General features: G+C 53.5%; 1 protein-coding gene and 1 long non-coding RNA gene across 2 annotated transcripts; one reads left to right on the top strand and one right to left on the bottom strand.

Moving 5' to 3' along the window:
- Nucleotides 1–6,878: 6,878 nt before the first annotated feature.
- Nucleotides 6,879–8,058, bottom strand: LOC121153736. Its single transcript, XR_005883443.1, has 3 exons — nt 8,020–8,058; nt 7,697–7,884; nt 6,879–6,969 (listed from the first exon to the last, which is right to left on the bottom strand). It is a non-coding gene; the product is annotated as an uncharacterized LOC121153736 (long non-coding RNA).
- Nucleotides 8,059–10,884: 2,826 nt separating this feature from the next.
- Nucleotides 10,885–13,441, top strand: LOC121153732 (major allergen I polypeptide chain 2-like). The gene is made up of 3 exons (XM_040976474.1): nt 10,885–11,066; nt 11,786–11,967; nt 13,182–13,441. Exons 1-3 carry the CDS (start codon nt 10,997–10,999, stop codon nt 13,269–13,271), a joined length of 342 nt encoding a protein of 113 aa, XP_040832408.1. The 5' UTR covers nt 10,885–10,996; the 3' UTR covers nt 13,272–13,441.
- The last annotated feature ends 1,192 nt before the right edge of the window (nt 13,442–14,633 follow it).

Here is a 14,633-nt window from a genome sequence, read left to right as displayed (position 1 = left end):
CTCGTGAGTCAGGCCTTAGCCCCGTGGATGTCTGTGACCAGGAGGAGGCCTTGGCCTGCCCTTTGCTTACTCTCCTGCAGTCTCCAGTTGTTTCTGACTGCATCTGCTGGGCCCTCAGCCGGTGCCCGGCCTGAAGCTGCCCCCTTCCTGGCTGGGTGCCTGTTCACCAGAGGCTATACCTTCGGTCAGAAACACTGTGTTATTCTGACATAGGAGGACATGTGGCACAAGAATGGCTGCACAGCAGGTGGCACCGTGGGAGGGGTGGAAGGGTGTGTGTTTTACTTTTTGTCTTTGTTTACAAATTTTTAAAATTATTATTTTATGATACAGTTGCATAGGTCTTGGGATTTCCATGACCCCCTCCCTAAGTTCCCTCTTCCCCACTAAGTTCCCTATATTATTACTGTAATATAGTTCTTCATAAACAGTCATTTCCATCATTGCAGGAATGGACAATGGCACAGAGTCCAGCATCCTATTGTCAAGATATAGTTAGCAGTTTCATTGGTAGTCTATCTTTGATCTGGAAGATACATACTGCATTGTATCCTCACATCTGGATGTTAGTCTCCATTACACAGTTACCCTACATCCCCTTAAGTGAAAAGCCACAATACAAAATCAACAACAGAAAAAAAAATAGAAATTTACAATGCCTTGAAGTTCTCGAGGTTTTGATAGTTCAACAATCCTGAATTGCTGCCGATCCCATTACTCCAATCTCGATGGAATCTCTCCAGAATCCACTGGCTGACATAGTCCACCTTAGAATCTCCATCTGCCAATGCTTGGTTGATCAATTTGTTCTGTCCTCCATCCTCTGCCATGGTACCGGGTGTCCTCTGGAGGCTCCAATGGACTGCCATATTATCCATGTGCCTTTGGATATACCATCCACTGCTCCATCTGAGCCACTGAGCAGGCCCAGCTCTGACACATGCACTCTATGGTCAGACCATGGAACTGCACTTCTCTCCATGGTTGAGGTTCTGAGTCCAGTGGGTCAGTTGTTAGGAAATTGCCAAAGAAACCTCATCTGAAGCCATCCCAGGCTGATTCTTGTGTTTGCCAAAACAGGGTCCGGTACAGTCTATCACTCAAAGCAGCCTACTCACACAATGGTGGTTGCAATTGCTGAATCAGTTCTGTCTCCAGCCCCATGTTTTACACAAACCAATGAATATTAGAGACCAGCCCGATTCTGCCCACCCATTACTTAGCCTTCACATAAATGAGTGGGAGCTGCAGCCAGTCTGAGCAACCCACAGTAATGCCCACCAGGCCTGCCCCCTGCCGTGGTTCCTGTGCTTGCCAGTATGTACAGCTGACTGGACTCATCTGTCCTATATCCCATTTGGCTCTTGTACATCAATGGGCATTTAAGCTCAGTTCATCCCAACCAGCTCCACTATCCAGTTTACACTGGTGCCAGCAGGTGCCACCATCTGTCTAGCCATGCCTGTGCCTGACAGAATTTGCCCCCTGTGCCAGTATCCACCAGCTGATGCTGCAGGAAAACCCAACCCACCCACACCCACTCTGGCTTATGCATGAACCAGAAGGTACAGTCAGCCCAGCCTGGCTTTTCCCTGATCCAGCTCACAGGTAGGCTGTCAGATGTTATGCCCCTGCCCAGCCTGGCCTGCCCCCATCCCAACTCTCATGCTGACCAGTGGGAGTAGTGGCTCAGCAGGGCGGCCCCTACAGCCCCTCCCCCCCGGGTATGTACCCACCCCCCGCTGGGTTTTACATGTGCTGATTGGGTGCTGTGGCCCAGTCTGGCACAACCTGCCTCACCTTGTCATTTGCCAGTGGGTGCTGTAGCCTGGCCGGGCCTGGCACAGCACAGGCTGATCGGGGCTACAGCCTGGCATAGCCCTGCCAGCCCTCAGTCCCGTCCTTAATGTAGACTGGCTGGTATTGCGTCCCATCCCAGCCTGACCCACACTCCATTCTGGTGCTTGGATTTGCCAGGGGGTGATATGGACTGACCCAGCCTGGCCTGCCCTTGACCTGCGCCAAATGTATGCCGGTGGGTACTGTATTGTCTTGGTCTGGGCTGCTCTCTGTTTTGGTTCTTGCACTCCACTCACATATTTGCAGGAAATATGTTCTGACAGAGGAGTTCTCCAAGTTCCTCTATCAGGATCTCTCCCAATGCCAGATCTTGCACACATCAGTGGGTCCATGGGCCAGCCCTACTTAGTCCACCTCCTATCCCACAGGAACAGTGGACTTTCTTGACCAGCCCTCACCTATTTCTGTTTTTGTTATTGGGTGCTACAGCCCAGCCAAGCCTGGTCTGTACCCAGACACAGTTCATGCGTGGCTCAGCAGGGGCAGAGATCTAGCCTAGCCTGTGTACACCTACCCTGGTTCTCATGAACACCATTGAGTGCTGGGGTCTGGCCCAGTCTGGCGCATCCCAGACCTAGCTCACACCCATGCTGAGGGATCCTGCAGCCATATCCAGACTAGACTGCAGCCCCCACTCCAGCCCTTGCACTTACCAGTGGGAATCACAGCCTGGCCAGGCAGTCTCCTCTGCTCCCCACCAGGCCTGTTCCCATCCACAGATTTTGTGCATGCCAGTGGTTGCTCTGACCTGGCCTGGCATAGCTCCTCATCTGTCTTAGTCTTTGCCTTTGGGTGCTACAACCTGGCCTTGCTCAGTCTGCTCCCAGCCCTGGCTCATGTAAACCAGTAGGTGTGATACCCTAGCCCAGCATGACCTGCACTCCAGCCTGGTTTCTGCACTTACCAGTGGGCTAAGGTTTGCTCAGCCCTGCCTGGTCCGCCCCCTTCTAAAACCAACCCACACTTGCCAATGGATAGGACTAGCTTGCCCAGCTTGCCTGAGTGGACCACGTGCTCACCAGTGGGAGCTATGATTCACTAGGGAAGTTTCCCAGGTTTCCCCACTCGGCCCACTCCCAGACCCAGATTCACATGCTCTAGCAGGTGCTGGGCCCTTGCCCGGCATAGACTGCTGCTCCATCTTGGCCTTTGAGTAAGCTGGTGGATGTTGCGGGCTGGCCTGCCCCATACTCTATTTTAGAATGCACATGTGGGTGCTGCAGCTTGGACCTACCCAGCCTATTCTTGGCCCCCGTACCCACGAGTGTTAGCGGGTTCCATGTTCACACCTAGTTCAGTCCATCACCATCCCAACTATTAAGCTAAGCAGCGGGACTTGTATTTTCACAGGGTTGGGCCCACTTATCCCCTGCAGAATCTACCCCCCACGGACCTGGTTCTCTCACATGCTGGTTAGTGTAATGGCCCTGCCTGATGTGACCCGTACCCTGTACTGACACTTAAGTACTGGAGTCTAGCTCTGTTAGGCCCCCAGCCATAGCTTTCATGTGGGGTGGCATGTGGTGGTCAGCGATGCTCTACAATAATAAGCCCATCTCAAGACTCCCATATGGGCTGGTGCATCAGTCTGACCCATAAAGATCTTCAGGTCTCTCCCTTCTAAACCACCAGGTCTCAGTCCCCTCGCTTTCCTGCAAGTACAGTGGCCCTGTTGTTGGGTGTCCCTCAGGATTCATTCCTCACCTACACGTTCAGTGGCCTTATCCATGGATGTCCCTCAGTAGTAGTTTTCCAGAGCTCCACAATGGGTGGCCAGCAGGCGGAACCCAATGCCGATTGGCACTCTGGCCTCCTAAGCCAAGATGGTCCCCACCGCTCAGAGGCTGCCAGGCTACGACACGCCCCCCGACCCTGACCAGCCAGAAGTGGCTGATGGGGTGAGGGGTCCCATTTGGCTGCCCAGCCCTCCAAACCCTCCAAGCCAGAATCCCACTTTGTCTTTTAATTTTTAAAATTTTAAAATTTTTATTTTTGATGATGTTGATATAGTTGATCAGAGTGGGAAGGACGACCCAGGGTTAAGGGAAAGTGGGAGTGATCGTTGTTTCCAAATTTTCTTTTTCTTCCTGTATCTGGGGAAAAGGGGAAGATAAAGGGAGGATCCACACCCAGCCTCCCAACACCTCAGTACCCAGGGATGGGGAACGGCTACCCGATGTTATCCCAGGGACTCCAGTTGAAGCATGTTCTAAGGGTTCTGCGTAAGTGATTTTGATACTTCTGAAATGCTGTTAATCTCGCCAGTGCAAGGTTGAGAGAACCTTTTCAATGTCCATTGGCTGACATAGTTGAACTTAGAGTCTCCATTTGCCCAATGTTTGCTGTCATCGCTTGGCTGGGATAGTTGTCTGATTTGTTCTGGCCTCCTTCCTCTGCTGTGGTATTAGATGTCATTTGCAGGCTCCAATTGGCAGCCATATCCTCCGTGTGCCTCTGGGCCTACCATCCACTGCTCCATCTTTTCCACTGAAGAGGGTTCTCCGGGCCACCAGCCCATTGGACACCTACCCCTAGGGCCCATGGACCTGCACCCACTGCTCAGGCAGACCTAAGAACCCAGGCTATGTGACCCAGGCAGGCTAGAACCCTGCCTCCAGGGCTCACAGACCCAGCACACACTGTACAGGTGGGCCTAAAGACCCAGGCCAGGCAACCTGGGCCCTGCCGGGTCCTCCACCCCTAGGACCCACAAACCCAGCACACTCCCCGCCCACATATCTTTAGAAAGAAAGAAAGAAAAAAAAAAAGAATAGGCTAGGTGACTATGCTCTTACCCTAGTATAGTTAAGACTTGCATTAATCAGGTTAAGGATGCCCACCTGCTATTAGCTACTTTTCTCCCAACAGTGTAAAACTTGCCTAGGTACAATACAACCTAGGCCATCGCCCACAGCTGGGGCACTGCTTGTGTCTTAAAAAAAAAAAAAAGATTCATTTATTTTTATTGGAAACGCTTTCCAGATTTACGGAGAGAGGAAAGAAAGCTCTGTCCTCCGGTTCATTCCTCAAGTGGCTGTGATGGCCGGAGCTATGCCTACTGAACCTAGAGCTTTATGGAGAAGCCAGAGATGGGGGTTACATTTTGGAGCCTTGATTTTCAGACAGGAGAGCTTTCCATCTGCTAATTCACTCCAAATGGTCATGGCAACCATGGCCAGGGCAGGCTGGAATCCATGGGTGCAGGGGCTGAGCACTGGGCCATGTGCTGCTGCTGTCCCAGGCACTGTAGCAGGGCACTGGATCAGAAGTGGAGCAGCTGGGATTCCAACTGGTGCTGCTGTGGGATACCAGCTGTGCCACAATGCTGGGAAGTCATGGAACTAGACAGAAGCCAGACCCTGAGGTGGTCCTAGGACAGGAAGGTCTCGGAGGGAGGTGGTGGGGTGCAAGGGTGGATGAAGGTGGCGTTGGGGAAGTCTTGGTGAAGTAGGGCTTCAAAGGAAGGGGCTGGTCCTCCCCCCCCCCCCCACCGAGTGCTGCTAGGAAAGGGCAAAGCTTGTTCTGCAGGGGTGGGGCAAGAGTCTTAATGCATGCAGGGCAACCCAAGTACGGTACCCCAACATCATTTTCCCACCATGCTTCCCTTTCCATGGGGCAGGGCTTACAACCGCAGTGACTGAGCGCCCATTCCAGCAGGTGGAAGTTGGCTAATCACGTAGACCTCTCAGAGCCCTGTAAATGTGAAATAAATGAGCACATAGAAGAAGGAATATACGGTGTGGGGGAGGTCATTACTTTCACCTAGGGCCCCGTGTGGGCCCCTGCTTGGTCGGGCGTGTCCTGGCTGGGGACACTTGATCTATTAGACACAGGGGCCCTTGACCTACTAGACACAGGTGTGAGGCCTGCCAGGTCCCTGCCTTTGTGGAGCTTGCTGGGCAGACAGAGGTCTTTGTGGCTTTGAGAGAGCAGCAGCTCCAGGGCCCCAGGGCGTGTCTGTGTTGGGGCAGGACCCTTGCAGCAGCTGTTTCAGCCAGTCCTGCCCAGGGGCGCATTGCCATTCTGCTGCAGGCGTCCCTGGCCTGCAGTGCTGCTCACAGCTGCCTCCTCTGGGTCCTCAACTCCCCATTAGATCCAGGCTCCGCCAGAGGAAATTAAACTCATTGGCTGGTAGCTGCCAGGAGGCGTGGCCAACTGCATCTCACATAAACACACAGCCCATCTCTCAAGACTCCCAGGCCTGCGTACTCACACCCCTGGCCCTAGGATCATGGTGCCCGTTTTCCACTTTATATTCATTATATTATACATTATATATAGATGCAGGCATGTCAGGAAGATTATGAAGGGAAATGGAATAAAAAGATGATCTTATTTTGAAGCAATAAAAAATAGAAAATCATAGGTTTTTTTTTTTATTTATATAGCACATGTTTTCCATGAACTTTTTGAAGATCTCTTATGCACATGGGTTTGTGAAAATGTGTGCAGGCCCTGTGCTGTGGCAGAAAACGTAGAGCTGTCACCTGTGGTGCTCACATTCCTATGGGGCTGGTTGAGGTCTGGCTGCTCCCCTTCTGATTGAACTCCCTGATACTACGCCCGGGAAAGCAGTGGGGATGGCTGAAGTGCCTGGGCCCTGCACCCCTGTGGGAGACCCAGAAGAAGCTTCTGGCTCCTGGCTTCAGCCTGGTCATGTCTTGTGAACCATTTGGGGAGTGAACAAGTGGGTAGAAAATATCACTCTCTGAATTTTGACTTTCAAATGAATAAAAGGTAGACTTTAAAATATTTTTTGCATTAAAATTAAGTTGTATTTTATAATTTATTTTTTTATTTGAAAGAATTACAGAGAGACAGAAAGAGGGAAAAATTCCATTCCTTGATTCATTCCCCAGATTGCAACAATGGCCTGAGCTGGGCCCCCCAAAGCAGGGACCAGGAGCATCTTCTTGGTCTCCCACAGGTGAGTCAGGAGCTCATGTACTTGGGCCAACTTTAGTTGCCTTCCCAGGTACATACACAGGAAACTGGATTGAAAATGGAGCAGCTGGGAATCAAGCCTGCGCCTCAATGGGATGCCAGCTTCTCAGGCAGTGCACCCCCGGGAGAGCTCCCTTAGCAAAGTACGCTGGAGTAGATTTTGTTCTGCAGAGAGAAGACAGGGAGGCAGGTGGGGCTGGGGTCAGGGACACCGCAGTGCGCATACACAGAGCATTCACTGTCAGGGACAGGTCAGAGGCCCTGCTCCAGGTGAGGTGCCTGGCTCTGCGCAGGTCAAGGCAGAGTCCCTCCTGTGGCGGGGGTTCCAGGGAAGCTCTTGGCAGACGCCCTCCTTGCAGCACAAGAAGCAAGGGGCTCCCCACAAGGGGATGGAGAAGTGGGTGCAGCTGGGATAGACAGGAAGAAGAGGGGCTGGCAGGGCTCCAGGGGTACCTGACCCCAGCCTGCTGCCTGCTCTGCCTCTGGGACACCCGCAGCTGCAGCAGCCACTGTCCCTGTCCATCTCATGAAGGCACAGCCAGGCTGGGAGGACAGCAGGGGCCTTGGGGAGCCCACAACACTTGGCCCTCTGGGAACACGGGGTTTGTGGAGGTGGCTGGGGTATGAGAGGAGTTAGGGAATCAGCCAGGGAACTCGGGAGATGGGCTCATGTATGTGATGGAGGGGCTGAGTAGGGGCGCAGAGTTGTAGTGGGATGAGGAGGAGGGACAGCCATTGGGACAGCAACTGGGAGGAGCCACACAGAGCTCTGAGGCTGCAATGGGTCTCCCTGAGATGCACCCACATCCTCTGCCTCCTGGGTCAGGAGGTCCTCCATCTTCCTGGCCTTGGGGGAGCTGTCCCCTGGCCAGGCCAGCCGGACTGGACTCACCACGGCGCTCATGGCATGTTGCTTGTCCTCCTCGGTCAGTTTGCTGTCCACACATTTCTTCAGTGCTGCCTCATTAGCTAGCACTACTGGGTTGCTGACATACCTCCCCATGTTGGAAATATAGTCATCAGGGGGCCCGGACAGGAACAGCTGCACGGCCTGCTCCACAGCTGGGCAGAGGTCACCATCTGGAAGGAAAGCAAAGACCCTCAGCAACACACCTGCGTCCCTCAGCCTCCACTCAGCTCAGCACTGCCCTGGGCCACTGGGGTCCCCAGCCCCTGAAGGACTCCTAGTCCCACCCCCAAGGCGCAGGCACCCACTGGCTCTGGAGGTCAGGAGCAAGGCTGCACCCAGCAGCAGCACCAGGGACTCAGCAAGCTTCATGGTATAGCAGGTGGCACCTGTGGGCCCTGCTCGGCCCTTTTATATGTGCTCTGGGGCCCTCCCAGGCTGCAGCTGGGAGCCAGGAGGGTGTGTGTGTGTGTGTGTGTGTGTGTGTGTGTGTGTGTGCCTCCTGAGTCAAGAGAGGACGCTGGCTCCTTTCCAGCTTCCTGCCCAGGACTACCCCAGGGCCTGGGGCCTGTGGGAGGAGAAGGAAGGGAACCCTGACTCGTGGGAGGAGAGAGAGGTTCCGTAGTCAGGAGCTGTGGTCTGCGTTGGCTGTTCCGTGCAGGCTGTGGATGTGGAGCTCTCAGGAGACTCAGCGCAGCTCGTCTCTGCTGTCTTCTCTCCTATGCCACTTGTCCTAAAAGATCCATCTGCTGTTCAGCCACCATGTGCAATCATGCCATCTGATATTGGAGTTCAGGTTTGATTCTTGGTTGTTCTGCTTCTGGTCCAGCTGTGCGAACAGGCCTGGGAAGGCAGTGGTTGATTGTCCAAATATGTGGGGCCTCACCCCCCCCCCCCAAGTGTGAACCCAGCTGGAAATCTGTGTTTCTGATTTGGGCCTGGCCTACTATTTTTCATAGTCTTTTTGAAACATTTGTTTTTATTTGAATGGTTAAGTTACAGAGAGAAGGTGAGAGAGAGAGAAAGATCTTTCATCCTCTGGCTCACACCCCAAATGGTCGTAACTGCTGGATCTTAGCTGATTTGAAGCCAGAAGATTCTTACAGGTCTCCCGTGTAGGTGCAGGGTTCCAGGGCTTTGGACCATCCTCAACTGCTTTCCCAGGCAATACCAAGTAGGTGGATGGAAAGTAGAGCAGCTGGGATATGAACTGGAACTCATATGCATCCCAGTGGATGCAAGGCAAGGATTTAGTCACTAGGCTATTGTGCTGGGCACCTATGGCATTAGTTTTATTTTATTTATTTATTTTTTAAAGATTTATTTATTTATTGGAAAGTCAGATATACAGAGAGGAGGAGAGACAGAGAGGAAGATCTTCCATCCGATGATTCACTCCCCAAGTGAGCGCAACGGCTGATGCTATGCCGATCCAAAGCCAGGATCCAGGAATTTCTTCCGGGTCTCCCACGCGGGTGCAGGGTCCCAAAGCTTTGGCCCATCCTTGACTGCTTTCCCAGGCCACAAGTAGGGAGCTGGATGGGAAGTGGGGTTGCTGGGATTAGAACCAGCGCCCATATGGGATCCCGGTGCGTTCAAGGCGAGGACTTTAGCTGCTAGGCCATGCCGCTGGGCCCATTATGGCATTAATTTTAAAAAGAGAAGGATTTGTATGTTGCACAAACTCTGAATTCCGCTTCTGCCTTGTTTTCCATTGTCCATTTGGCCGGAGGCACTCACTTCTCTCCCAGGTCAGCAGTGACAGAATCGGGTTTGCCAAGGAGTCAGAGCAGAAGGAAGAATACATTTTACTGACCCCGGGTAGAACCCTGCGCCAAGCAGGAATTACATCCGGCAGTTGCTATGGGCCAGCAGTGCCAGTGGCCAAGCTCCAGATGCCGGGGGCCACCAGGGACCTTGGGCTGGGGGAGAGTCAAGCACCTTAAGGGTTGTGTTTCTGGGAAGCTTGGCAGTCTAGGAGAGCCCTGGCCAGGGATTCTAGAAGGATCCCTAAGCTGAGCTTGACCTGTGAGCTCCTTGTGCTCTAGGCTAGGCCTGGCATTTCTGGGAAGAGAACCACGTAGGTCAGATGCCTCTTGCCACAGGGCACCCTGGGGTCCGGGACATCACTGTCTCCTTGCTGGTTGTCACTTAGAACTGCCAAGTTGTCCGGGGCAGGGGCAGCGCCTCCAGCTCTTGGGGAACAAGCTACAACACGACTTGGGGGGGTCTCTGTGAGAAAAGTGTGTGTTTTCTTCACCTGTCAGTGTGCACAGTCGCCTGTGTCAGCATGGATGTGTGTGTGGTGTCCAACTCATGGGTTGTGTCCTAAGTTGTGTTGTTATTGCTGTTCACGTTTTCACGTTGTGAGCACAGGGAGCTGGATCAGCTTGCATCTGCCCACTTTCCACGGACAGTCTCATCCTGTTTGAGCCACCAAGTGGCTTTCTTGGACAAAAGATGACATTGAGTTTGCAAGAGTTTGGGCCAATGGAGAAAAGCTGTGGCAAATCGAGGAATTTGGCCTGTGGAACTGCAGCCTGCTGGGCCCAAAGGGCACGGGAGAAATCCGTATGCCACTGCCTGCAGGTGCTGGCTGCTGTGTCATGGTCACCGAAAAGGATGAGACAGCCAGGAGAGGGCACGGCTTGCAGCAACAGGGAATCAAGGGAGGGCCCAGGTGTCAGCTCCCCTCAGGGTGAGAAGGTGCTGCTGGCAAGAGCCCGGGAGTGGGCACAGGCAGCGTTTCACCCACCCAAGGGAACCAGAGGACACCAGTTCTGGCAGTCCTAGATGCTGCCCACCTGCCCTGGGCTCTGACCCAGGGTCTCTCCACTGCTGAGATGCTGACACACCCACCCCAGGTCAGAAACACAGACACAAGTTGGTTTTCTGGATGACTTTGGCTCCCTGTGACTCTGTAAACATGACCCTGACTCCCTCTGTGATTTTGATGTGTGCACTGGGGAGATTAGCGGCTTGGGAGCCAGGAGAGGTGTTGAGAGGACATGACTAGGAAGCAGAGGTGACAGTTGGGGCTGAGACAACACAGCACTTGGCTCAGGATGGACCCACTTTGAAAGGTCACTTCTCCTCGAAGCCAACGGTGCCAGGCAAACATCTCCCACAGCCTTGCTCCTCACAGTGGGCGGGGCTTGCCTTACTTATCACCCCGTGGGCCTGGGCAAGCACAGTACCACATCCTGGCACAGAGGCGTCTGGGAAGCCAGAAGTTCCCAAAGCAGCAGGAACCTGAACGTGAGCAGAGCTCCCAGCAGCAGCAGCATGAAGGGGACACTGGCTGTGCTGGCCTTGCTGCTGAGTGGCGAGCTTGGCTTGCAGAGGGGTGAGAGTGGTAAGGAGGGCCGTGGCAAGCGTGCGTAGGCCTCGTGCTCTTAGCCTGCCTTCATGTGAGGACCTCTTAGCAGCTTTCAGGGACACATCAGGGGCGGTTGGGAGGTAACTGACTGGGAACTGTTGCAGGAATACTTGGAGTCTGTCCTCAGCGGGAGGGAGACATTGTTGAGGAAGAGTTCATTCGTGGTATTAACAGTAGGGGTTAGGGTTTCTTTTTACAATCTGAGTGGCAGAGAGCATGCCTGGAAGAGCATGCCTATTCACTGGCTTGCTCCCCTGTTGCCTGTGATGGCCCAGGCCATTCCAGACTCTGAAGTTAGAGCTGGGCTCAATTCAGCTCTCCTGTCTGGGTGGCAGGAACCCAGCTGCTTGAGAGCCATCATTGCTGCCTCCTAGTGTCTGCATAGGGAATTGCACCAGGTGTTCCCATGTGGGTTCTGAGCACTTGGCATCATATGCCGGGGTAGTTTTCTGCAGGGATGCTTTCAGGCTCCTGTGCTGGGGCCTTGGTCCTGGCCAGGGAGGTCTGAGTGGTGGCTGCATCCGTTACTCCTTCCCTCTGGGTAGTGTGGTGGGGGAGGGCAGGTCTCTGTGGAGGCTTAGCTACGAGGCGCTGGGTACAGAAGCCTCTGCAGGTGGGGGTGGGAGCAACTTAACCTCCTACTCGCCTACCCTGGTGGCTCCTCTAACAACATGTCTTCCTGGTTGCGTTTCCAGTGGTCACTTGCCCGATCTTTTATGAGGTCTTTGGGGCACTGTCCCTTGGAAGCAGGACACTGCTGGATGGCTCCTTGAGCACGGTCAATGCCACCCCAGCAGAGAAAGAAGCCCTGGGAAAAGTCCAGGATTGCTACAATGAGGGAGGGCTTACAGCCAAGACCTTGGATCTACAGGCCATGGTAACTTCCTCCTCATGCCCCCGCCACTCCAGAGCAGCACACTGTAGAATGGTACACCATGCACCCACAGAGCAGGGACCCCGGGGCACAGGACAGATGAAACACAAACAGTGGAGCATGTCGGTCTCGGCTCCATCCTTCAGTCCACACCGTATTCCAGCACTGTCATGCGTGCCCTGTGCTGTGCAGCTCATTCTTATGTCATGCATGCTCCCATGTGAGTGTAACACAGAAAGTATGCCTAAGCCTTAATTTTCTCTTACACAAAGGGAGCTCCATTGCAGGAGAACCTTGGCCACAGAGGAGCCCTTGTCAGCACCTGCACAGTTGGACGCTCCACCATAGGAATTAGAAAATGATGCCTGCCTTGGGTTGCTTTCCCAGAAAGCAAGCCCTGTCCCTGCAAGGCCTCTGCCTGTGGGCCGGTTTCACGTTCCTGGCTGCCGGCCTCCCAGGCTCGAACAGGGCTGCTGGCACTCCCAGGCTCAGACAGGGCTTCTGGCCCTCCCAGGCTCGGATGGGCTGCCGGCCCTCCCTGGCTCGGATGGGGCTGCCAGCCCTCCCTGGCTCGGACGGGGCTGCCGGCCCTCCCAGGCTCGGACGGGGCCTGCCCCTCCCTGTGTTGTCTCAGAGCATGGAAGGAGACTTGCACGGTCTGTGGTTCTAGCGGCAGTTGCCTGTCACGTCATTCACTGCATTCCCGGATGAACTTTCACCTGGGGTTATGGTTCCTGTTCCACTGTTGTGTAGATTTTGAAGAGTTTGTCCCAAATCCTATTTTCCCCAAAGTGCTGTGTTTTTTTTGGGAGGGGAAGGGGTGGCGGGGGGGGGGAGTGTCTGCATCTTCAAACTGTTTTAGTTACAGATTTTTTGCACTAATGTGTGCACCAGACAGGGTTGGTTATGACACACCCACCCACCTCCCATGCAGCCCACTGAGCTGACAGACAGGTCTCCATGGTGGGAGACACCATTCACCTGAGCAACAGCCACCGTGCCCCTCCCCACACCCACCGCCCTCCTACCCAGCCCTCCCAGTGCCTTCCCTTCCTGTTCAGACCCAGTGCTGATGACTGAGATCTGTTAGTCTTCCTCTTCCCAGACCTGACTCAAGGCAGCCCCTTCTTCTGGAGTGATCCTGGGGTATTGGGTAGCCGCGCTTTGGTCCAGGACCTGCCTGTAGTCACTCTGTTCTCACTCTTTGTCTCTTCCAGACGTCCATCACTACCAGCCCAGAATGCATTTCACATTCACTGGTGACAGTCAAAGAAAATCTTAAAAGCGTATTACCCATTGACCGTTAGCACCTACCGATGCTGTGAGAAGGTGTCTTCTGCCATTGACGCCTGCTCTGAACTCCTTCGTCCTGCCCTGTTATCCTTCTCATCAGAAGCTAGACTCAGAATGCCTGGCCTCACCTGCTTGTAGTCTCCATTAGGTTGTTTCCAATAAACACCTGAAGCTCTGCTTTGCATGCCTGGGTCTGTGTGCTGTGCAGGGAGCCTGTGAGACCTGGCGGAAGATCTTGGGAGACAGTGAGTGGAAGGGACCCCAGGCCAGGGGAAGTGTCCTCAGTCAGCACCAGGAGAGATCTGGGCCCCACCGCAGGTGGGCTATATGGTCCTGGGCTGGTGTTCCATCATTTTGTGGCTGTTTTCTCCCCTGTAAGTATAGTGAGGGTCAAATACGTATTGAATGACAGGCTGCACACGCAGGGACTAAGAACAGGGTGTCAGGACCATGGACAGAGGTCTTGGGGTCTGCAGCCTTTCTCACAGTTGCAGGGCTGTCTCCCCAGCAGGTGCTGAGTGACTGTAGAGATGACCCAGGCGGGCTCACCTCAAATCTTCTTGTCTTCTAGAGGTATTGGCTCTTTTCTGGCTCTTAATTCTGCCAGCAGCCACTAGGACTTCATCCAGTGCTGGCCTAGGGAGATGGAAAGAGGGGAGAAAGGGAGAAGAGGGCAGTTTTCCTCAAAGAAGCCACTGTCCTGGAAACCATTGAGACTGTCCAGTCTTGCATGGAGGATGTGCCAGCTGGGGTGTGTGGCAGTCCCCTGAACTACGTCCCAAAGCTTTCAATGGAGTATTGCTTTAACCAGGAGGCCACCTGTGAATCAACAAGGCAGGGACTGGATGTGACTGGATGTGCAAGTCACACTGACAAGGCTACAGTTTTTATTGAGAAATATAAAATCAAATTAGAATTAATGAAGGGCAAACTCTTGCTCTTGTGTAGGATGAATTTGCATTGTAGACATGTCAGCTATTCTTCTTAAACTAATATTTGGCCCAGGGAAGATTGAGCTAACATTTATCCAAAAGAGGTAATGCTTGGGGGCTGGCACTGTGGCTCAACTGGGTAATCCTTCATCTTCAATATCAGCATCCCATGTAGGCAGTGGTTCATGTCCCAGCTGCTCTACTCCCCATCAACTCCCTACTGATGGCCTAGGATCGCAGTGAAGGATGTGCCAAAGCTTTGGTACCCTGCACCCATGAGACTTGGAAGAAGCTCCTGGCTCCTGGCTTCAGATTGGCTCAACTCCAGCTATTGCTGCCATTTGGGGAGTGAACCAGCCGATGGAAGATCTTTCCCTTTCTGTCTCTTTTTCTCTCTGTAAAAATCTGCCTTTCCAGTAAAAATAAATAAATCCTTAAAAAAAG

This window comes from Ochotona curzoniae, unplaced genomic scaffold (assembly GCF_017591425.1).
Source record: "Ochotona curzoniae isolate NIBS_2020 unplaced genomic scaffold, NIBS_Ocur_1.0 contig_2699, whole genome shotgun sequence".
In the NCBI taxonomy this organism is placed as follows: domain Eukaryota; kingdom Metazoa; phylum Chordata; class Mammalia; order Lagomorpha; family Ochotonidae; genus Ochotona; species Ochotona curzoniae.
This window is presented reverse-complemented; position numbering and strand designations above follow the sequence as displayed.